The 22,935-nt window shown below is 41.7% G+C and overlaps 1 protein-coding gene across 1 annotated transcript in view; it reads left to right on the top strand.

The window, feature by feature from the left end:
• Positions 1-22,935, top strand: part of C4H10orf67 (chromosome 4 C10orf67 homolog) — a 115,927-nt gene that overhangs the window by 89,597 nt on the left and 3,395 nt on the right. The window contains exons 13-15 of the mRNA XM_063450790.1: positions 919-1,006; positions 2,950-3,024; positions 3,143-3,239. Coding sequence (XP_063306860.1) covers positions 919-1,006; positions 2,950-3,024; positions 3,143-3,239 — 260 coding nt within the window. The remainder of the gene's footprint in view (positions 1-918; positions 1,007-2,949; positions 3,025-3,142; positions 3,240-22,935) is intronic.

Here is a 22,935-nt window from a genome sequence, read left to right as displayed (position 1 = left end):
TTGAAAAATCTTTCCAGGTATTTTGCCTCAGTTTTGCCATTCAGATATTAGTTCCATACAATTTGTGAGTAATCCTGGGTAGTGTAACTAGGGGTCAGCTTCAAGAGGCAGAAGTCCACCCCGTGTACCTCCTGCAAGTGTGGTGCCTTTATGGTTCGATAACTCCCTTAGCAATTACGCTTATCAATTTAAACTGTGCAGTGTAATATAAAAACCTAGCTACTATGCAGTCTAATGTGTGACTGAGTATTTCAAGAGACCTCCACTTGGCACTCCACTTACTGCTGTCTCCCTTACTGGGTCAGCAATAGTGCAGTGGTACTCAACCAAGTCCTTAAAGGGACAATATAGTCACCAAAACAACATTTGCTTACTGGAGAGGTTTTGGTGTATAGATAATGTCGCTGCAGTCTCACTGCTAAATTCTCTGCCATTTAGGAGTTAAATTACTTTTGATTCTGTTTATGCAGCCCTAGCCACACCTGCCCTGGCTGTGACTGACACAGTCTGCATTACATCAGATGTTAACTTACTTTAAGGGTTTTTATCTCCTCCTCTGCAAATTGAACTTTAATCACATATAAAAGGGTCTAACAAGCTATTAACAGTGCAGAATATATCAATTCTAGATTAAACAGAATTTGCAATAAAGGAAATGTAAACGTTAGATAACTTTGCAGGAAGTGTTTAAGAGGGCTGTGTAAGTCACATGCAGAGAGGTGTGGCTAGGGCTGCATAAACAAATTGATTTAACTCCTAAATGGCAGAATATTGAGCCGTGAGACTGTAGGGATATGATCTATAAACAAAAACTGCCTTATTAAGCTGAAGTTGTTTTGGTGACTATAGTGACTTGCTCCTTCTCAAAGCATTATCATTCTGTAAGGTGTGTAGTTACAAATTATTTTTCTGTTTTAGCTTCCATGCTATTAAAGATGAAATGTTCCTCAGACAGTCTCTTCACCGCCAGGCCATGAATCTTCACCGAGTGTCTGTCAGTTATATGGTATGAATAGTGTGTTTTTTTTAATCTAAATTCTTAAAGAGACATATCTTTCTCTGTTAGAGGGTTATTCACTGAACTGAGAATGTAATTCAAAAAATCCAAACTGGAAAAATGATTTAACTTGGCTACTTTGGCCTTAAATTTGAGATTTACTTTGAGTTCTGTCCTATGGAGCTATTATATTTGTATATAGATTCAAAATCAGTTTACATTTTCTTTTAAATAAATAAAAAAAAATGTGAATTTGCTGATCTGTGGCACTTCACTCTCAAGGTTATTTACAAAGCCATCAAGTGTCAGAAATTGAGCAGGAAATTGCAAATTTAAGGCCACAAGGGACAATTTGGCAAAAAATCCTCCAACTTGCCTCTGATTCCAGCTCAACAATTTTGACCTAACACAATTGATGGATTAGTAAATGAGCCTATTATTATGCCATACATGTCGACACCTGCAGGCCACTGTATGTTGGAGAGAGTTTACAAGACTGTTCTGATTGGCTAAGGCCAGCTACACATGGGAATTTATTTGGAACCGAGGCTTGTGAAACTATTACCTGTTCAGTCGGCACTATGATTGAAGTTATTTATTTTAAAGGGATCCTATAGTGCCAGGAAAACTAAGCTGTTTTCCTGGAACTATAGGGTTAATAGGTTCCCCCCCCCCTCCTTCGCGCCCACCCTCCCATGGTGCTGAAAGGGTTTAAACCCCTTCAGCCACTTACCTGAATCCAGCGTCGATGTCCCTTGGCTCTGGGTCAGCCTCCACCCACGCTCCTCCCCCGCCGACGTCAGCCGGTGGTGGAGACCTAATGCGCATGCGCGGCAATGGCCGCACACGCATTAGACCTCCCCATAGAAAGCATTATTTAATGCTTCAGGTCCGTGAGGACGTCCAGCGTCAGATAACAGACCAAAAGTCTGTTAGGATTCCAGAAGCGCCCTCAATGGCTGTCTGGCAGACAGCCACTGGGGGCAGACATAGAGCTGCAATGTAAACATTGCAGTTCTCTGGAACTGCAGTGTTTAACGGATCACTATAGGCTGAGGAACACAAACATGTATTACTGACCCTGTAGTGTTAAAACCACCATCTAGCCCCCTGGGCCCCTCATGCCTCCTTGAATATAGCAAAATCTTACTGTATTCAAGCCTGCATGCTCTTTGTCTCAGAAAAACAAGCAGTCTGCTGACATCATCAGAAGTGGTAGCCTGATCCAATCACAGTGCTTCTCTATAGGATTGGCTGAGACTGACAAGGAGGCAGATCAGGGCAGAGCCAGCATGATTCAAACACAGCCCTGACCAATCAGCATCTCCTCATAGAGATGCATTTAATCCACGAATCTCTATGAGGAAAGTTCAGTGTCTGTATACAGAGGGAGGAGACACTGAATGTTTGGATGCATTTTCGGCAGCCATGACCCAGGAAGGATCTCTAACAGCTATCTGAGGAGTGGTCAGTGAAGTTATCACTAGACTGTAATGTAAACACTGCATTTTCTCTGAAAAGACAGCACTTACAGCAAAAACCCTGAAGGGAATGATTCTACTCACCAGAACAAATTCAATAAGCTGTAGTTGTTCTGGTGACTATAGTGTCCCTTTAACATTGCAGTACTAAGTGCAAAAGGGTCACAGCGCCCAGACTACTTCAATTAGCTGAAGTGGTCTGGGTGCCTACAGTGTCCTCTTAGTATTTCAAAACCAATAATACTTGTTTATTAAAGAGGAAAAATGTATATGAAATCTCTCACACACTCTGACTTACAATGGTGATTCCAAATCCACATACAGTGATATAGAAATTTCAAAAAAGTGATTATAGTGATATTTATTAAAGAGGAGACAGATATCAAAACTATATCCCACTTGTGCCAGGGGATTTTTTTTTTTAATTTATAAATTTTAATGTAAAAAATATTCTGTTTTTATTATATGCAGGAAGATGGCAGATTGGTTGCACCGACTACAAGACTGCCTGCAAAACAGAACTTCTGTTTTCCTACTTTACCACTGGTATGTAGATACAATGTACAATAGTGCAAAATAAAGTCCCATGTTAATAATGTGCAAACATGGGATGAGACTATCTATATTAATAGATTTATGAAATAATATTGTTGTTCCTTTGCAGCCCCAAATAGGAGCCAGGCCTCTGTCTCCAATGCAGATGTCACATTTTACTGAGAGCTACGTAGGTGTACAAGAGGAAGACCTATTTACTGACAATGGTATGTTTGCAAAGCATGACTATGTGAAAGACCGTTCATCCATTTATTTGGTAATATTCTGAATCAGAGCAATTAAGCAATATGGTATTTGCTAAATCTGATTAAAGCAATATTGCCAGCAGAGTAATACCATTTTCAGATAACTGAATTATAGAGAGCATAGTAGTAAATACCTGTTGAAAATGTGACTATTTTCCAGGGGGCTGATGGCCTCTTCTATGAAAACTGTCACTTCACCAGAATTTAACCCCTTAAGGACACATGCCATTTGTGACACGTCATGATTCCTTTATATTCCAGAAGTTTGGTCCTTAAGGGGTTAAACTACTGAGTACAACATTGAAGATCACCTAGAACCTGTGTTAAACGTTTCTTAATGAGATGCGCCATATACTTTTGAATTTTTTAAAGACATATAGAAAGTGACATCATAGTCTAGTTCAGACTAGGCAAAGCCCGGACAAACATTGCAGATGAGGAGGAGAAATAGTAACATGTTTTCATTGTACCTCTTTATCTGTATGCTTTCTCTATTCTGACTGACAGGTACAAGCGAAAGAGCTTATTATAGTAATAATAAATGACTTCCATAGTTACATAGTTCTCTAGGTTGAGTAAAAAAAACTAAAGTTAATCAAGTTAAACCGTGAAGCTCATTTTTTTATGATGTTGATCCAAAAGAAGGGGAAAAAAAAACAGTTGTGGCAATTTCCAATAATGCCACAAAAATGGGGAAAAAAATCCTTCTTGACTCTATAATGACAATCAGATTTTTCCTTGGATCATCAACCAGTTTACATACATATCAATTAAATCGTTGAATATTCTGTTTACTCAAAAAAAGCATATTTGCCTTTGTTTAAATTATGTATAGAATCTAATCCTAGATCTTTTTTGGTAGAGAATTTCAGATCTTTTTTGCCCTTATTATAAAGAACCCTTTCCTCTACTGTAAGTGAAATTACCTTTTTTCCAGTCTCAATGGATGACCTCTTATCTGTTGTATTTTTATGCTAATGAACAGGTTAACACATAGTGGTTTGTACTGACCCTGTATATATTTGTATAGTGCTATCATATTCCCTCTGAGATGCCTTTTTTCTAAAGAAAAGAAATTAAGGTTTTTTAGCATTTCCTCATAACTAATGTTTTCCATTGTCCATACTAATTATGTAGCTCACCTCTGCACTTTATCTAGTTTTGCAATATCCTAGTTTAAAACTGGTACCCAAAAGTGTACCGGATATTAAAGGTGGTGATTACCATTGATTTGTAAAGGTGCAAACTTATATTTTGGGTAAACTTATACATGTGTATTTACACCTGTACTTGATACTATTTAGTGTGAATTGTTCCTTATTGGTATGTAAAAATGTAGTCCGTGATGGGAGGGGAAGGTGTGGTGGGAATAAGTAAAAAACATTTAGCCCTGAGGCAACTATATACAGAAGGACGTGCCAGGACGAAGCGTCCGGTGTCCGAATAGAAAGTATCGGCCCAATGGAGCCAGAATGGGGGAAGGGTAATTGTAAAATATATATAGTTAACCACTTGTACCCTTAGGGTGTATTCGGATATGAGTGTCACCAGCTACCACTGGTTAGTCACATGTCTAGCATATTAGTCTCTAATGGTACAGTCTCAAAGAGTAACCATTTACCAATTTTTTACCCAGTAACCAAAGTTATAACACAGAGATCAAACATATTAAGCATATCAAGCATATTAAGCATAGTAAAATATAAGGTGAGCAACCAAATTAGTGTATTTCAACATTCTCACGTGTCACCATGAGTCCTCGTTTAAGAGGGTCAGGATCGCTCTTCGCCAGCCGGCTGATAGCGTGTAAAAGTCTCATTTGTGTTTTGTCATAGTAATCCAATCCTTAGAGATTTTTGTGGGTGATTTGCGAGCGTCTTTAGTGTAGGTATTGTCTTCTTGGTGGTCGATAGCAATGCCCCAATCTTTCAACAATTTCATCCCGTCCGTCACAGATCTGATCTGATGCTCTGTACCATTCTTTTTGACAATGAGACGTGTGGGGTAACCCCATTTATATGAAATCTCGGTGTCTCTTAATGCTTTGGTAATTGGCATAAATTCTTTGCGTTTCATTAGGGTAGCTGCTGACAGGTCCACGAACAGCTTGATCTCTGTATATTGCGCCGGTATGTTGTCGGCGATCCGCGCTGGGCGCATAATTCGTTCTTTAGAGGTAAAATGGTGCACACGGGTGATTACATCTCTGGGTATAGATGGTGCAAGGAATCTGGGCTTCGGCAGCCTGTGTACGCGGTCCAAACAAAGATCTCGATCTGTGAGTTCCGGGCACAATGTTTTGAAGAGGGTTGTAGTGTATTCCCTCAATTCTAACGGCCCAATATCCTCAGGTATCCCTCTCAGACGTATATTGTTGCTTCTATCACGGTCTTCATGATCAGCTGCTTTTGCTGTTAGGAAGGCGATTCTTTCTTCCATAGAGTCATATGCTCCTGTAAGAGTGTTGTGAGCTTCGATAATTTCTTCAGATTTATCCTCCAATAAGGAGGTGCGTTCCCCAATCGCTTGGACATCTGCCCTTACATCACGGGCCAGTTTGGAGAAGTCTGTTTGGAGAGATTGTTGCAGCTCTTGCAGCATCCTTTGGAGTGCTGTTTCTGATGCTGGTATGGTATTCCCCAGCGAGATGGAGGTGCTGTCGCTCCTATCGGAGCACGCCATAGGCGACGATGGGCCGCCGGCGCCATTTTGTGGAGTCCGCCGCAGAGGTGTTAAGGCCACGACTTGCATCGTTGCTGGGCGTAATTTGTTTGTTTTTTTGCTTCTCTTTGGGCCATGGCTATCTCGGGTGTCGGGTGGTTATGTTTGGGAGCTGGTGAAGGTCGGTATTGCTCTTCTATTCGCTGTAAAATATATACCCTCGTTGGAGCTGACGGCTCACACAACCATGTCCTCGAGCTGCCAGGCCACGCCCCGCAAAGTTATATTTTGAGCATGTGAATCAACACCCCTTTTATACATGAAAGCACCTTACTAGCTTTTGCAACGGCAGACTGGAATTGCATACTGTTGCCTAGTTCGTGATCTATAATTGTTTCCAAGACCTTTTAATTTAATGTTATCCCTGACTCTACCCCATTTAATGTATAAGTGCTTGTAGGTTCTTCATTCCAAATTTTATTACTTTACTTTTATCTGTATTGAATCTCATCTGCTACTCTCCTGCCCAGTTCCCCAATTTATCCAAATCACTTTGTAGAGTTCAGACTGTATTATCTTACCTAGTTTTGTATCATCTGCAAACACGGACAAATGACTTTCAATATCCACTTAAAGATCATGTATAACTAGAATAAAGAAAAGTGGACCCAGGAGAAAACTCCACTTATTACTTTTGTCCAATTTGAACATTTCCATTTACATATCTGCAGTCTGTCTTTAAGCCAGTGTTCTATACAAGAACACAGTGTTTCGTCTGAACCAACAGGTTTTTTTTTTACTAGTAACCTTTTGTGTAGAACTGTATTCAAATGTTTTAGCAAAATCCAAATAGATCATATCTACCTGATCACCCTGATGTATTGTTATATATTTCTACTCATTTTCTCATAGAACGCTTATTAAATTAGTTTGGCATGACCTGCCTTTCATAAAACCAATTTGATTCTTGCTAATAATAATTTTGTTCAAAATTAATTCTTCAAATAATTTCCCAACCACACATGCTCACACGTCTGTAGTTTCCATGTTCAGCTTTTAAACCCTATTTAAATATAGGCACAACATCTGCTTTTCTTTAAGAAAAGAATCCTGAATAATTACTGTAACGGACGCCTTCCGTTGACGTATGCTCCTAGCGCTTCCTGAGGACTCCCAGCACTGCAGACGACACCACAACCACCGCAGACTCCACAACCGCCGTAGCTTAACTGGAGCCGCGCCGTCTTCCTTCCACCCTGAATGAACCTCCAGCATTCAGGACCTTGTGGGAAAGACCGCTCCTCCAGGAGAGGGTATCAGGAACAAGAACTAAGTGATTAAAGCTCAAGGGAGTATGCAGAGCATAGCAATCCCCAGTGTGATATAGCAGGTCCCTCCAATAACGAGACAAGGCTACGTATTGAGGGTCAAGAAGAACTCTCTTGTTTAATTACACACACTCTGCTTTTATGCAATTCTCCCCTGCAAGGGAGACGCCCACATCCAATTAAACATTACCCAATCACACAATGGTTACCTCCCACAGATTCCCTCCCCTTAGCCTGAGAGGTAACCCAATTATAACATACAGTTTAAACATACATTTTTATACATTTTTATAACTTTAAAACTATACATCCAATATTAATAAAAACAGTTCAAAAGTTGGAACACTGCTCCCAAGTATTTAAAGGGCCAGGAACAGCATACAAAAACATCCATTGGGCCCAAATACAAGTCTCAAAGGGCAATACCTTCCAGGGCCATAGTTGCAGGGCAGGAGGCTATCAATAAGTCCTCTCCAATGCCCAGTGGCAAATGGCAGTTTGTCACAATTACAAATAGTGGTAAAGATATTTATACTAAACTTCCTAAGCACCTGTGAGTGAATACCATCTGGCCATGTGGCTTTGGTTACACTAACATTACTTAATTTCTGAAGCACGGTGTCCTCAGTCAACCAATCACATGTTTGCTGTATGGCTTTTTTTAAGGGGGATATTTTAGATGTATAGCCATAGATTCTTCTTTCCTATATACTGAAGAGAAATAGTTATTTAGAATTGTTGCCTTGTCCTCATCCTCACCCATCTCACTTTCCAATGGACCAATACGTTCACTCTTAACCTTTTTGGCATTAACATACTTTTTGGGGTTGGCCTTGCTCTCTATGGCTATGAGCTTTTCACTTTCGAGTGTAGCCCATCTAATGGTACTTTTGTAAACCGTATTGACATGCTTATAATTGTTATAGGAAGCAATCAACCCATCTGATTTAAATGTTTTGAACACCCTTTTCTTATATTTTAGCCTGCCTGTGTCTTAGTATTTTTGCTTGTTGGCATAGTTACTAACAAAAGTACTTGTCAGGATGCAGTTGGATTATTATAAATGTAATAAATGGATTCCTTTTGAAAAAGAATCTTCCGTCATTATATTCATGCCTGAAAACCTTCATGTTCCCTCTGGCTTGACATTTCCCCATTCCTCCTGTGGGTGTACAAACATGGAACTTAGACAGAGTTTCCTGGTAAAAGTGGTAAATGCAGCAAAGAAGGGGTAGTCTCACCATATAAGTGGGTGGGATTTTCAGTTTTTTTGGTATCTGGACAGGGCAAACTTCCCCTTCCCATGAAAATGGGTGTTTGACTTGGAGTCCTGGCTAATACCTACCAAGTTTCTGAAATACCTGGTGAAACTTGGTAATTTTCCAAGTATGTAGATATGGTGGATTTTCAATTTTTAGTATATGTGGACTAAACAGCTTTTTTATTTTATTAAATGCCTCCCGTACTCATGCTTAACCGTTTCTCAACCAAAGAGGAGAGCAGCTTATAACAAAGATATTCCACTGCTCATCCATCTGGCAGTGAATGGGTTAATGCCCACACAACATGAGACTTAAAACAAGACCAACGTTAATTATTATTTCTCTTCTGCCTCAGTAAGCAATTCTTCCTCTACAATAACCGTGTGTAATACAGATGACTGGAATTTTGTGGTTTTGGCATCATTGAGGGCTTTGGGGATTATGCAAATGTGCTTATGAAAATGTGGTCTTTTGTATTTCTGTAATCCCCTGTACATAGAGAGAAAATACTCCAACATTTGCCAACAACTGAACTACAGTACAACAATGATAATATTTAGACATATATACAATGGGATGTATCATTTTTATTATCAATTTCCAAACTGATTTGATCTGAATTGCCGAATTACAGTGATTAGTCTGGCTATTCAAGCAAAGGGTAGAGAGCATCTTATGTAATATCAAAGGGTTTAGTTAAAGTAGCCAACAATAAACACATAATTCTGTATTAATATCTTATATGGTTTATCCGCTTTATATTGAGATGAGTGTATTAGTCACATTTCTGTGGACTTCATATTTCTTTTTTTTTCCTAAAAACCTATTGATTTTTAAAAAAGCAATCATACATTTACCATATCAGATACAATTTACTATCACAGGGAAATGACTAGATATGATAAATGATTTCCAAACCTTTCCCTAATGGTGTTTAATGGAAAATAGTATGTACGCGTTAATAAAAAAATAAAATTTTAAATATCATTATAATATAGTGGTTCATACTCATGTTGTGGGTTTCTTTTACTCCCCCGCTGTAGTCCTTCCAAATTGAATTAAAGTACTTGCTTTGTTTCATCTCTGATGACTACTTTGATCCATAAATACAATATGTAAATTAAAAAAAATACAAAACATAAAACCACATTTCTCAAATAGTAACTTTGTGCAGCATGCATCCAAAGTGTTCTTAAATGTTGCTTCCCATAGATAAAATGTGTCCCCAGTGGACACCTTAAAGAGTGATATGATTAATGATAGCAATGTGGGACTAGAGTGACATAGAACACAAGCAGGATTATTTACTATTAAAGTAAGAATTCAATGTGAATTTCATATTGAAGGCCAGAGTAGCCAAAGTGAAAGCATACTTAAATAGAGCCAAAGTCTGGAAAAGAAAATCCTAGAATGGTAGGGATGTGGAGAAGGTTTAAAATAGAAATTTGTATTAAAAAATACAATGCAAACACTGTGAATATTATATCAATAATCTGCTCAGAAAAAAAATCTATATATTATTATTATTATTATTTATATAGCGCCAACAAATTTTGCAGCGCTTTACAATGTGTGGACTGATAAACATGTAATTGTAACCAGATAAGTTAGATGCCCAGAATTTTAAATTGAGCCCTATATCTTATGGGAAGCCAATGCAGGTACTGACAGAGGGGTGAGGCGTGGGAGGTGCAGGCGGAGAGGAAGATGAGTCTCGCTGCCGCATTCATTATAGACTGTAAAGGGGCAAGTTAGGAACACGTAAGACCACTGAAAAGCGGATTGCAGTAGTCCAGACGAGAGAGGACAGTGGCATGGACCAGTACCTTAGCTACATCTGGCATTAAGTAGGGGTGGAGCTGATGAGATTACAAAGAGAGGCAGTAGTCCAGGCGAGAACAGATGAGTTTACAAAGGGAGGCAGTATAGTTCGAGAACAGATGAGTTTACAAAGGGAGGCAGTATAGATTGAGAACAGTAGGGGACCAAGGACCGAACCTTGGAGGACACCAACACAGAGGGGTTGGGGGGAAGAGACAGAGCCAGAGAAAGAAACAATAAAAAAACGCAGGGAGAGGTACGAGGAGCACTAGGAAAGAGCAATATCTCCTAGACCAAGATCATGGAGGATGAGAAGAAGCTGTTGATTATCAACAGTGTCAAAAGCAGCATAAAGGTCAAGTAGAATTAGGATAGAATAGTGACCATTAGATTTTGCAGTGAGTAGATCGTTGGATACTTTAGTCAGAGCCATTTCCACAGAGTGCTGAACGTGGAAACCAGACTAAACTGGGTGGAGCAGAGAGCTGGACTCGAGGAAGTCTGTCAATCTCGCATCCACAACTCTTTCAAGGATCTTGGACGCAAAAGGCAGTAGCGAGATAGGGCAGTAGTTGGGAGCTAGAGTCAAGCTTGGGCTTTTTTAGAATTGGGGGCTACAGTTGCATGTTTTAAGGGTGATGGAAATATGACAGAGGAGAGGGAGAGATTAAGAATTTTAGTGAGAGGCAAAGCAAGAGAAGGAGACAGAGTACGGATGAGATGGGAGGGAATAGGAACAAGGAAGCGGGTGGTGGGGCGGGAGGACCGGAGCAGAAACCTCTTCCGCTGTAGCTGGTGCGGATGAACATAGAACAGCAGAGGGAGTGAGGTTGGGAAAGTATTGTAAGGGAAAGGAGAGAGATGAAAGATTGCTTCCCTTTTTGTAGAGATCTTGTCAGGGATGTGAGTTGCAAAGTTTGTGGTCCTTATATACCTGATGCTCAGTGATTGCTAAATCTTCTAATAAAAAAAAGAGGATGAGAGGAGGAAAAAAGAAAGGAAGCAACCCTGATAGGGGATAAGAGGTGGGCTAAAATAACCTTATATGGTTATAAGGTACCTACTGCGAGCTAATCAAGTCAGGGCTGGGCGGCTAATGAGAAGATAAAAAGCAAGGTGGCTAAGAAGAAATGTTGGCAGAGCCAGGCTGGAATAGTAGGCAGAGCCAGGCTGGAATAGTAGGCAGAGCCAGGCTGAAGCGTAATCCAAAGCCTTTTTTTGATTTTATTTCTGAGAAATGTAACATATAATAGTGAGTATTGTATGAATTCATCTACATTAAAGTTTCACAGGTGCAGTGAGTATAAAAAGTCTATACGCCCTCATGAAATTGCCGGTTTTTGAAGTGTAAAGAAAAAGAACAATGTACTTGTCAGATGTTTTACAGCTGCAATGTGATCTTCCATTAACAAAAATCAGGAGAAAAAACAAATAGTTAAATATAAGGAGCATTTTAAATAGGCTTTAGCACTTCATTTCAATTCAATTAGGCCTGACTGGTAGCATAGGACTTGAAATATTAAGCCGTTTATATAGATGCCCACACCACAGTGCATTTTAGCACTTCATTTCACTTAAATATATATTACATGTATCCATTTTTTAAAGTGACTGTCACTTTCTGGGTTCTTTGCATATTTTGTAAAGACCCCTGATGGTGACATCTCCGCATGTTGTGGCGCAGCAGAGATGAGTTGTACTTAATGCTGTCCTCTACACTCTTTTTTTCTTCAAACTCCTGGTGTTTCCTGCCAGGAGGCATTGTCAGTGCTGTACACTTGCACATGCCCGAGAGTACAACACTGATGTCTATGGAGAATCCAGGAGCTTCTATGGATATTTTCTCGCAATATAGATGCGATGCCTTATTCCAGTGACGCTAGTGATAGCTGGAGGGAGTGACAAAAAGGTAGCTCCACCTTTTGTCAACTTGAGGATTCTGCATAAGACAAAGTAGTTCTTCATTTGTCTTATGATATCTTTTGTCTGCATATGAATCTCAATAGAATTCCAATGCAGTCTTTATGAGAATTTCATAAGGATTTTAACTTTATGAAATGCTAGAAAAAAAATATTTTCGGTTGATATAGCCACTTTAGCGGAGATATCTTGATTAGTTGCAGTTACAAACCTGACTTTTTTTATTTGCACGTAGATGAGCTAAGTTTAAAGTATAGTAATGTAGAGAGAGCAGAGTATTAAGATAATGCTTTTAATCTCCCAATAAAACAATTAGAAAGTCCTATTCATTTCAGTGATAGACTAAATAACCTCTAGAAGCCACCATGCTGCTGTTGGTAAATGTTTCCTTTTGGAGCACGGAAGCTGTCACTAGTTGTAAACAATTGCACAGAAAATATTGCAACAGGCATGAAAAATAGCCTTTTCTAGAAAAGTATATGTGGCACATCATGTCGGATAATCAACTGTGGGGTTTACAATCTGCACTATATTTGTCATTTTCATGTTTGCATATTTATAGCAAGAGATACAAAATGCAAGTGAAAAGTACCTTCAGCTGTGTTGTTAGTGATGTTTACTGTCATTTTTTTTATCCACTGTTTATTATTGTACCTTGATGACTGTTTACACTATATTTAAACAGTTTATTGGCAGTAACCCTTTAAATATCAGTGGTTTATTCACTAAATTGCAAATTGTGCAACAAATTACTCAAAGTATAATAACACATGAATTGAAGAATATTAACATTTTTGTTGTTGTGACCGAAGATTTGCAATAGCCTTGCTAATTCTCCACAATTTCTGGATTAGTGAAAAAGCAGCAAAATTGAATTTTACATTAATTTATGAAGAGCTACCCAAGTATATCAGAGACCTAAACACAGATTATTTGAATGTCAGTTGACTTCATATCAGGTGTAACAACCCCAAATTACCTTTATTAGAGAATAACCCATCAAAATGAGAAGAAAGAACTTTCTTAAATACATTGATTGAACTGGATCTTTGTTTAAAATTCTTCACTTAAATCTATGTACTTAAGCAGAACTTTCTCACAGTGTGGAAGTTAGGCAATGTTGACTTTCGCCTCATTAGGAACCTCCTTAATGAGCTGAAAAGACACGACTCCGGCAGATAAAAGCCTTAAAGTGTTAGCGATTCTTTACCTGCTTGTCAGCAAGAGAAAGCTCAAATATGTATATCTGATGCACAGAAGTCACACATATTATCCCAGCAGATTACATTGTTTTTTCTGTGTTGCTACATTCCCTCTGCCAATGGGTATGGTCTGCGGGGTTTAGCCTACAACCCTACTTATCAGTTAGCCCTTTCATTGTCATATGCATAAAAAAATTACTGTTTGGTTTACTACTGACTTAAAACTGTGGTTCTATATAATTCCTTTCCGTATGCATTTTTTTATACTAAAAGCTGGATTTATGTAATAGTAAACCTGCACCTCCCAAGTGTCCCTATTTAGGAGGGGCAGTCCTTATTCTGGGGCTCAAATCCCTCTGTCCCTCTTGTCTTTCCTATTATCCTTCTTTTCTAGGATCTCCACATTGTTGGTGTGTCCGAGTGTATAACAGTAATATGTTTAGAAATCAGTGTGTGTAAATAAGATACATCGTTCTTGTGCTAAATTACATTTTAGTTGAATAAATTGTTATTTGCAAGTCACATAATATTTCTCAGAACAGCCGTGCCCTTGGCCACACCACCTCTCACATTCAGAACAGCCTGCCCCCCCTGGCCACACCCACACACACCCCTAAAATTAAAGTGTCCCTCTTTGTCCATTTGAAATGTTGGGAGGTGTAAATCTATATCTACAAGGAAGACTTTGGGGTATATGATCCATATCAATTAAACTGTGAACAACATTCTCTCCCCGCAACCTGATTCCTCTCCGGAAACTTTCATCAAAACAAAACACTAAGCCCTCAATGAACACTATCCTGGCAACCTACTTTTCTACCCTACCCTTACCTTTTGTGTAACATTACCCCACTCCCTCCAGCATGTAAGCTCATTGAGCAGGGCCCTCAATCCCCCTGTTCCTGTGTGTCCAACTCGTCTGGTTACAAATACTTGTTGCCACACTACCATCTGTCTCAATGGGACATCAGGAAATATTTGGGAAGGTTTTTGAATTCAGCAACCTGGTGCTTGCCACCTTGGTAAAAGCTGGGACTGCATGGAAAACATTAGTTTGGAAATATCCCAAATTAGCAGTGAATACTAGTTAAATAACGTCTGGTAGCAAAAGCAACACTGTTATTAAAATTCTCTTTAGATTATGTAATTTTTAATCCATTGTTTTCTGTTTTCTATGTCCGTAGAATCTCAGCAGATCCACCACTGCACTCCAGAAACACAAACAATTATCTAATGAGTTACAAACAGGATCAGTTTGTTATATACTTACGAGTGATTTAGAATTTACAGATTTGCCAATGCTTAGTGTACAGAAGGCTGTGTGGACTTTGAGTAGAATATAACAGTGCTTACCAATCTAGTTCTCAAGACATACTAAAGGTCCAGGTTTTGGTCTTATTCCCATTGAAAAAAAAACTTGGAAAGTTAAATCCCAGACTGTTTATGCTCTGAAGACTGGATGGAGATAGGGGATAGAGGATGTAGTTGCAAATAGTAACTCCGAAGGTTGGAAATGTAGCTGTAATTTATTTATTTATAAAATATTTTACCAGGAGGGATACATTGAGATTTCTCTTGTTTTCAAGTATCTCCTTGGTCCACAAAACATTACATTGTTACCATAGGATACAATATTACAAAAATACAATATACAAACTATATATATATATATATATATATATACATACACATATATACATTTAATATATATAATAGGTAATAAGTATAGTCAACCATGGCAAGTGCATTCTCTATTGAGGTATATTGCCATAGATTGTTTGGGATCTATGGAGATAAATACAAAGCAATTCTTCCACTGTCATTACTTATTTTATTGCAAAGCAAGAGTGCTGCAGGAAATTGGTGGGGATAGGAAACAATGAGCTGAATTCATGCTTGGACATGGACAGTGGCCGCCCAACAAATTCAGGTGCATTGAATACAGTGATTGCAAAGTGAAGTACTGATTTCAGTAGAGGGTAAATACAGAGAGTTAAAAACTTGATATAAGCCAGATATACAGTCTAAGAACCAAAAGCACCTCATCTTAATGAAGTGATTGTGGTGCATAGATGCAGTCCCTGCAGCCTTGCCTTTGAAAACAGTGCTATTTCAAAGAAACGCTGTTATCTTTCTGCAGGCGCTACGTCAATCAGAGAGTCAGTAGGGGCTTTGAACTGAATGCCCAGTGTCAGCACGCAAAGTATGGCGATGAAGGAAGCTGGGTGTGCGTCCAGTGCTCTGTTTGAAAAGCAATGCTTGTTTAGGGGAGTATTGTTCTGGCGTGAACCATATGTCCTCAATTTCTCTCTGTGAGAAGCATTTCATTAGACATAAGTCATTATGCTCAATGACTTCACAGAAGGCTGAATGGGCTGCTGTGAGGAGTTTGTCTTGGCATTTAAGTAAAGGTATGTTTAACTGCAATTTTTGATGATTCTTTTTAAAAAGGAGGGCATACTAAAAAATATATTATTAGCGTGATTCCTTAACAGCCATATAAGCTTTATGTCCCAGCTAACAGACCTTCAGAACATTGTAGTCCATAGACCAGGAATGGTTAGATACATCTGTTAGTAAACTGTAAGTCTTTTCAATACTCGACCATCCAAAATCACAAATCAAGTGCCTGCCAAAGGTTTATAGGAGTCCTGATCTTAAAACAGCTGGAGGTTCAAGCATTTGATGACCTCTGCCCTGAGAGGTCCCATTATCTTCTCTTCTCCTCTTTATACACCATAATGTGGTCAAATCTATCTGTTACAAATAAATAAAAAAAACTTTTCAGGTGCATCATACAACACAGAAAAAAATTACCTTTATACCAAGCTGTTTTTTTTATATTCTGACTTCATCAGAAAATTGTGCAACAGATCAATGTTTCTGTTTACTAGTATGCGTTTGCAAAAAAAAAATGAATTACAACTTCTCAGGACACATTTTGTTGGATTCTCAACCTTTAGAAATATACACATACAAGAAAGCACCAGTAGAGTGTTGACATTGCATTTTCCATTCTGTTTTGTATTTAACCCATTTGCCCTCAATGTCCCTCGAAGGATACCCTAAAATTGAATGTAAACATACTTTTTATTTTAGTTTTCTAGTTCATCCTGAGCATAATCTGGATTGGGGAAGTGTTAGAATGTATACAGTATCCCTTGTCTTCTGACATGTTGATAGAATTAGCATCCAAGGACACATATACGTTTTGAAACATATATTGGTTGAGAATTAAAGATGGTCAAATTCCTTAGCATTGGCTGTTTATAACATCTGCCAGCATTTTGGGGAATTTGGATTCTCAAAATGCCAGCAGATACACATTTTCACTGTATGTAGGCATTATGAAGAATGAATCATAAGATAATTATGGCAAGCTAGATTGATTATCTATGATAGATATGTTTTGGTTCAGGTGTCCGAGGTCTGCCCAATAAGTATAAATGTCCTTATCAAATAATGAATTTGGTCGGGCTAAGTGAATCTGCAGCAATCACTTGGCTCGGATGCATTCTGGGTCCGGATTAAAATCAGTGCTTTACACATTCAAACTCAATACAAAGTATTGGATTTGGAGGATTCACAGTAGCTAATTATCATTCACTTGCTTTTTGCAAGTGAATGATAAATTGAATTACTATTTGCCCGCTTACAGTGCTAACAGCCAGCAGGCAAATAGTTTAAAAACCTGCAACAATGCTATGACTAACTATGTGGTGGCTGGCCAGTATTTGCTAGCCAACCACCCATTAAAAAAGTAAAAATAAATAAATCAGAAAGTGCAAGGGGTTCAATAGGACCCGCATATTACTATAAGGGAGGCTTCATCTCTTTTCATTTTTTTCTCACCTGTGTGTTTGCGAATGGGTGTTATCGTTTAATTTTCAATTATTCCATTGTGGTATTATGATTTTTTATTTACCCTTTTTTGGGTCTGAAGATTTGCAAGAAAGATTGTAAGATGGTAAGCAGCAAATTGGGACTGGGCAGCAGCAAATTTAAATATAGGGCGTGGGGATGTTTGTGTCTCCTTTATAGTAATATGGAGATCTTTTTGACCTCATAGTTTTCCCTTTTTTTTTAATGTGGGCTCTGGCCAGTTGGCACATGGTTAACCCTCGCATTGCCAAGTATTATTAAAGTAACATGGAATTATCAATTCACTTGCTTTTTGCAAGTGAATAATAATTTGCAAATATACATCCTGACAGATGAATTTGGTCCCGAATTTTTTGTAAAACCGGTGCTATGTGAATATTCTGGATCTTATACTTGGTATAAGATTTGGAATGCGAAAGCACTGATTTAAATCTGGACACCAAATGCATCCCAGCAATTGCTGCAAATTCACTCAGAACGACCGAATTCTGAGCGTATTTGGCTTTAATAAATATGAGAATTGCTATTGCGGTTGGAATTTGGTCAATTTCACCAGATTTTTTCTATTCGGACAAAATCTGCTGTTTACTGAATACCTCTGTGAATGTTACACTGTTAACTTCTGTACTAGGTTACTTTTGCTGTGTTTTGTACTGTTGTTGCCCTAACGCAGTACTTGTAGCAGGACAAAAACATAAGTAGAATAGAATAGAGTAGAAGTAAAGAGTTAGGTTCAGAGGTCAGCCTTCAACACATGCTAATAAATAACCTGGATAGGGCCGATTTCTGTGCGTAACGAATTCACTAACTTACACTGGGTCTTTACCAACTAGTTCATCGAAATTGTATGAATGCCACCCAATACCCACATACATAATAAGTGTTTTACTTTACTAGCACGGAGCATATGTACTATGTGGGGCATTTCATGCTACTCTTACAACCTGCAACAAAGCCCTGTAGAACTTTCAGAGATCTACCTTCTTCCTTTCCCCTGCAGGGCATTGCAGAATTGTATTTGCCGTCAGCTGATATATACCTTACAGTATACCTAAAACCCTCCTCCTCACTATGGCTGAATTAGGCCAGTGTACTTTAGGGGTATTTTTCAGCCTGAGAAGGGTTTCTACAGTGAAAAAGTATGGCAAAATGTTCAACCCCTTTGTGTTCTACAAAAGGACTGACTCAGTTAGCATCAGTGGAGAAATTAAACATTAAAACTAAACCAGCACTTGAACAGTGAACTCGAATAGTGAACTGTTCATGTTTATGTTCAAGGTAAGGAATGTGTATACTAACTTTCCCTATTTCCATGATAAAGTTTTGTTTCTCTCATTTTATTTTTGTCTTTTTTTATGTGTAAACAGAGGCGGCTCTAGACTTTATGAGGCCTTAGGCGAAACGCAAACATGAGGCCCCACTAACAAAAAAGTGTCACATATACACATTGACGCACTGTCTACCTGTGTATGTGCCTGAGAGTGTGTCTGACAGAGAGTATCCTTGTGTGTGCGAATGTATGTCTCTGTGAGCATGTTTGTGTTTTTGTCTGAGACCCTATGTGTATGGGGTAGCTGATGGTGAGAGGGAGCGGGGGGTGTGATGGTGAGAGGGAGTGGACGGTGATGGTGAAAGGGAGCGGGGGGTTGATGGTAATGTGAGAGGGAGCAGGGGGTGATAGTAATGTGAGAGTGAGAGGGGGTAATGTGAGAGTGATGAGGGGGTTAATGTGAGAGTGAGGGGGTTAATGTGAGAGTGAGAGGGGGTAATGTGAGAGTGAGAGGGGGTAATGTGAGAGTGAGAGGGGGGTAATGTGAGAGTGAGAGGGGGGTAATGTGAGAGTGAGAGGGGGGTAATGTGAGAGTGAGAGGGGGTAATGTGAGAGTGGGGCGCGTAATGTGAGAGTGGGGGGGTAATGTGAGAGTGGGGGGGTAATGTGAGAGTGGGGGGGTAATGTGAGAGTGGGGGGGTAATGTGAGAGTGAGAGGGGGTAATGTGAGAGTGAGAAGGGGGTGATTTGAGAAGGAGGGGGTGATGGTGAGTGGGGGGAAGCTGAGGGTGGTGACGGAGGGTTATGCTGAGGGTGGTGATGCTGAGGGTGGTGGGGGGTAATGCTGAGGGTGGTGAGGGGTGATGCTGAGGGTGGTGATGCTGAGGGTGGTGGGGGGTGATGCTGAGGGGGGTGATGCTGAAGGTGGTGGGGGGAGTGATGCTGAGGGGTGGTGAAGCTGAGGGTGGGGTGAGGCTGAGGGTGGTGGGGGGTGAGGCTGAGGGTGAAGGGGTAATGGTGAGGGTGGTGGGGGTGAGGCTGAGGGTGGGCAGGGGTGAAGCTGAGGGTGGGCAGGGGTGAAGCTGAGGGTGGGCAGGGGTGAAGCTGAGGGTGGTGGGGGGTGAAGCTGAGGGTGGTGGGGGGTGATGGTGGTGGGGTGATGGTGACGGTGGTGGTGGGTGTAGCTGAGGGTGGTGGGGGTGAGGCTGAGGGTGGTGGGGGTGATGGTGGGGAGGGGTGATGGTGAGGGTGGTGAGGGGTGATGGTGGTGGGGGGTGATGGTGGTGGGGGTTAAGCTGAGGGTGGTGGGGGGTGAGGCTGAGGGTGGTGATGGTGGATGATGGTGGTGGGGAATGAGGCTGAGGTTGGTGGGGGTGATGGTGACGGTGGTGGGGGGTGAAGCTGATGGTGGTGGTGGGTGTAGCTGAGGGTGGTGGGGGTGAGGCTGAGGGTGGTGGGGGTGATGGTAGGGAGGGGTGATGGTGAGGGTGGTGGGGGTGATGGTGGTGAGGCTGAGGGTGGTGGGGGGTGAGGCTGAGGGTGGGGAGATGGTGGTGGGGGTGAGGCTGAGGGTGGGGTGATGGTGGTGGGGTGAGGCTGAGGGTGGTGATGGTGGGTGATGGTGGTGGGGAATGAGGCTGAGGTTGGTGGGGGTGATGGTGGTGGGGGGGGGGTGAAGCTGATGGTGGTGGTGGGTGTACCTGAGGGTGGTGGGGGTGATGGTGGTGGGGGTGAGGCTGAGGGTGGTGGGGTTGATGGTGGTGGGGGGTGAAGCTGAGGGTGGTGGGGGGTGATGGTGGTGGGGGTGAGGCTGAGGGTGGTGGGGGGTGATGGTGAGGGTGGGGGTGAGGCTGATGGTGGTGGGGGGTGAAGCTGAGGGTGGTGGGGGTGATGGTGGTGGGGGGTGAGGCTGAGGGTGGTGGGGGGTGAGGCTGATGGTGGTGGGGGGTGAAGCTGAGGGTGGTGGGGGTGATGGTGGTGGGGGTGAGGCTGAGGGTGGTGAGGGTGATGGTGGTGGTGAGGCTGAGGGTGGGGTGGTGGGGGTGAGGCTGAGGGTGGTGGGGTTGATGGTGGTGGGGGGTGAAGCTGAGGGTGGTGGGGGGTGATGGTGGTGGGGGGTGAGGCTGAGGGTGGTGGGGGTGATGGTGAGGGTGGGGGTGAGGCTGATGGTGGTGGGGGTGAAGCTGAGGGTGGTGGGGGTGATGGTGGTGGGGGGTGAGGCTGAGGGTGGTGGGGGGTGATGGTGAGGGTGGGGGTGAGGCTGATGGTGGTGGGGGGTGAAGCTGAGGGTGGTGGGGGTGATGGTGGTGGGGGTGAGGCTGAGGGTGGTGAGGGTGATGGTGGTGGTGAGGCTGAGGGTGGGGTGGTGGGGGTGAGGCTGAGGGTGGTGGGGGTGATGGTGGTGGGGGTTGAAGCTGAGGTTGGTGGGGGGTGATGGTGATGGTGGGGGGTGAAGCTGAGGGTGGTGGGGGGTGATGGTGGTGGTGGGGGGGTGAAGCTGAGGGTGGTGGGGGTGATGGTGGTGGGGGTGAGGCTGAGGGTGTTGGGGGTGATGGTGGTGGTGGGGGGTGAAGCTGAGGGTGGTGGGGGGTGATGGTGGTGGTGGGGGGTGAAGCTGAGGGTGGTGGGGGTGAGGCTGAGGGTGTTGGGGGTGATGGTGGTGGGGGGTGAAGCTAAGGGTGGTGGGGGTGATGGTGGTGAAGCTAAGGGTGGTGGGGGTGATGGTGGTGGGTGAGCCTACCTTTCCCTGGTGGTCCAGTGGGCTCCCTGGTGGTCCGGTGGCCCCTGCTCCCGGTCTGCAGCTCCACAGAGCTGCAGACCGTGTAATCTCGCGAGATTCAGAGCGTTGCCGTGGTAACCCGCGGCAACGCTCTGATTGGCCAATTCTCGCGAGTCACATGGTCTGCAGCTCTGCACACTGCGGAGCTGCAGACCAGTGTCTGCGGTGGCCGGCCTGGCAGCAAGGAGGGGCCTCGCACCCGGCGGCATACTGGGCAAGCCGCCGGGCCCCCTCCTGGTGTCAGGTCTTCGGTCACTGACCGAGGACCTGACACACTCTGCCAACAGGCGGTTTAGGCGGCCGCGAGGCCCCCGCCAGCGTGAGGCCTTAGGCGGCCGCCTAAACCGCCTAATTAGAGAGCCGCCTCTGTGTGTAAATATGTCTCTATTATGACCATTAAAGCGACACTTCAGATACGTCTAGCACTTCAACTCTCTGAAATGCTTTAAATGTGAGGAGTTTGAACTATTTTTCATTTTACAGAAAGATCTGTTTTATATAGTAATTGGCACTTTTATAAATTAACCTTGTTACACCCCTCTGGCTGTCAGTCAGACAACTGTTGCTTCCTGGTTGTTTTTTTCAGTGGGGCTAAACTCAAGAGGCAGCAATTTCCCAGAGTACCTGCCTTGCAATGACTTCTCATTGAGCTGCATTGGGAAGTCTGTGATTGGACAGCCACTGAAAGTCTTGGCTGGGCTAGAAGGGGAGGACTTGCAATGACTTCAGACAAGAGAACTGCAGCTTTTGCAAGCTATATTTCAATATACCCTAATGAAAAAATGCATAATTAAATGCATGCATGTTTTCTTTGGGATAAATCTAATAAAAAGTGATTTGTGTTTTTTTGTTTTATTTGGACAGTGGAGCGTCGCTTTAACAGGAGAGCTCAATTTAGCCAGCTTAATCAATCTTAGGACTCGAAACATAGCACCTCATTCCACACTTATCCAGTAATATTATAGTCGGCAGTAAATTGTTTTGATCATGTTATGTGTTACAAATATAGTTATTTTATAAAGGGTTTTATACTAAAGTTATGCCAAGGAAGCAATTATGGCTTAGGCCAGTCATAATTCCGATAAAATAATTTCTGACATTAATAATGCAACCACAGTTAAACTATTTCTTTTTTCACCATTTTAAAGGTCAAATGATAGCATTTACTATCCGGGTGTATAGAGCTACTCTAAAACAGCTACATTTATTGTGATGGAATGAAAATATCAAATATCGTATACCCAGCTCTGATTCTTTATAAATGTACCTCCCAAAAAAAACATTCGGGATAAAAAAAAGATAATTAGATCTTGCAACAAGGATTTCACAAGATTGTTTATTTCAGGATTAATTTGATTATTATTTTAGGGAACATACCGAACAAGTGTTCTTGAAATCACATTAACTCATGCCCTTCTGTCCCTTGAATATTTGGGACTGACAGCTTAATACAATTGTACCAAGTGAATCCTGTAATTACATATATCACGCAGTCTGAGTGTGTTACATTTCTTTTCCGCTTCTCCGGGAGA

The sequence above is a fragment of the Pelobates fuscus genome, chromosome 4, assembly GCF_036172605.1.
Source record: "Pelobates fuscus isolate aPelFus1 chromosome 4, aPelFus1.pri, whole genome shotgun sequence".
Lineage (NCBI taxonomy): Eukaryota > Metazoa > Chordata > Amphibia > Anura > Pelobatidae > Pelobates > Pelobates fuscus.
Note: the sequence above shows the minus strand (reverse complement) of the source record. Positions and strands in the feature narration are given on the sequence as shown.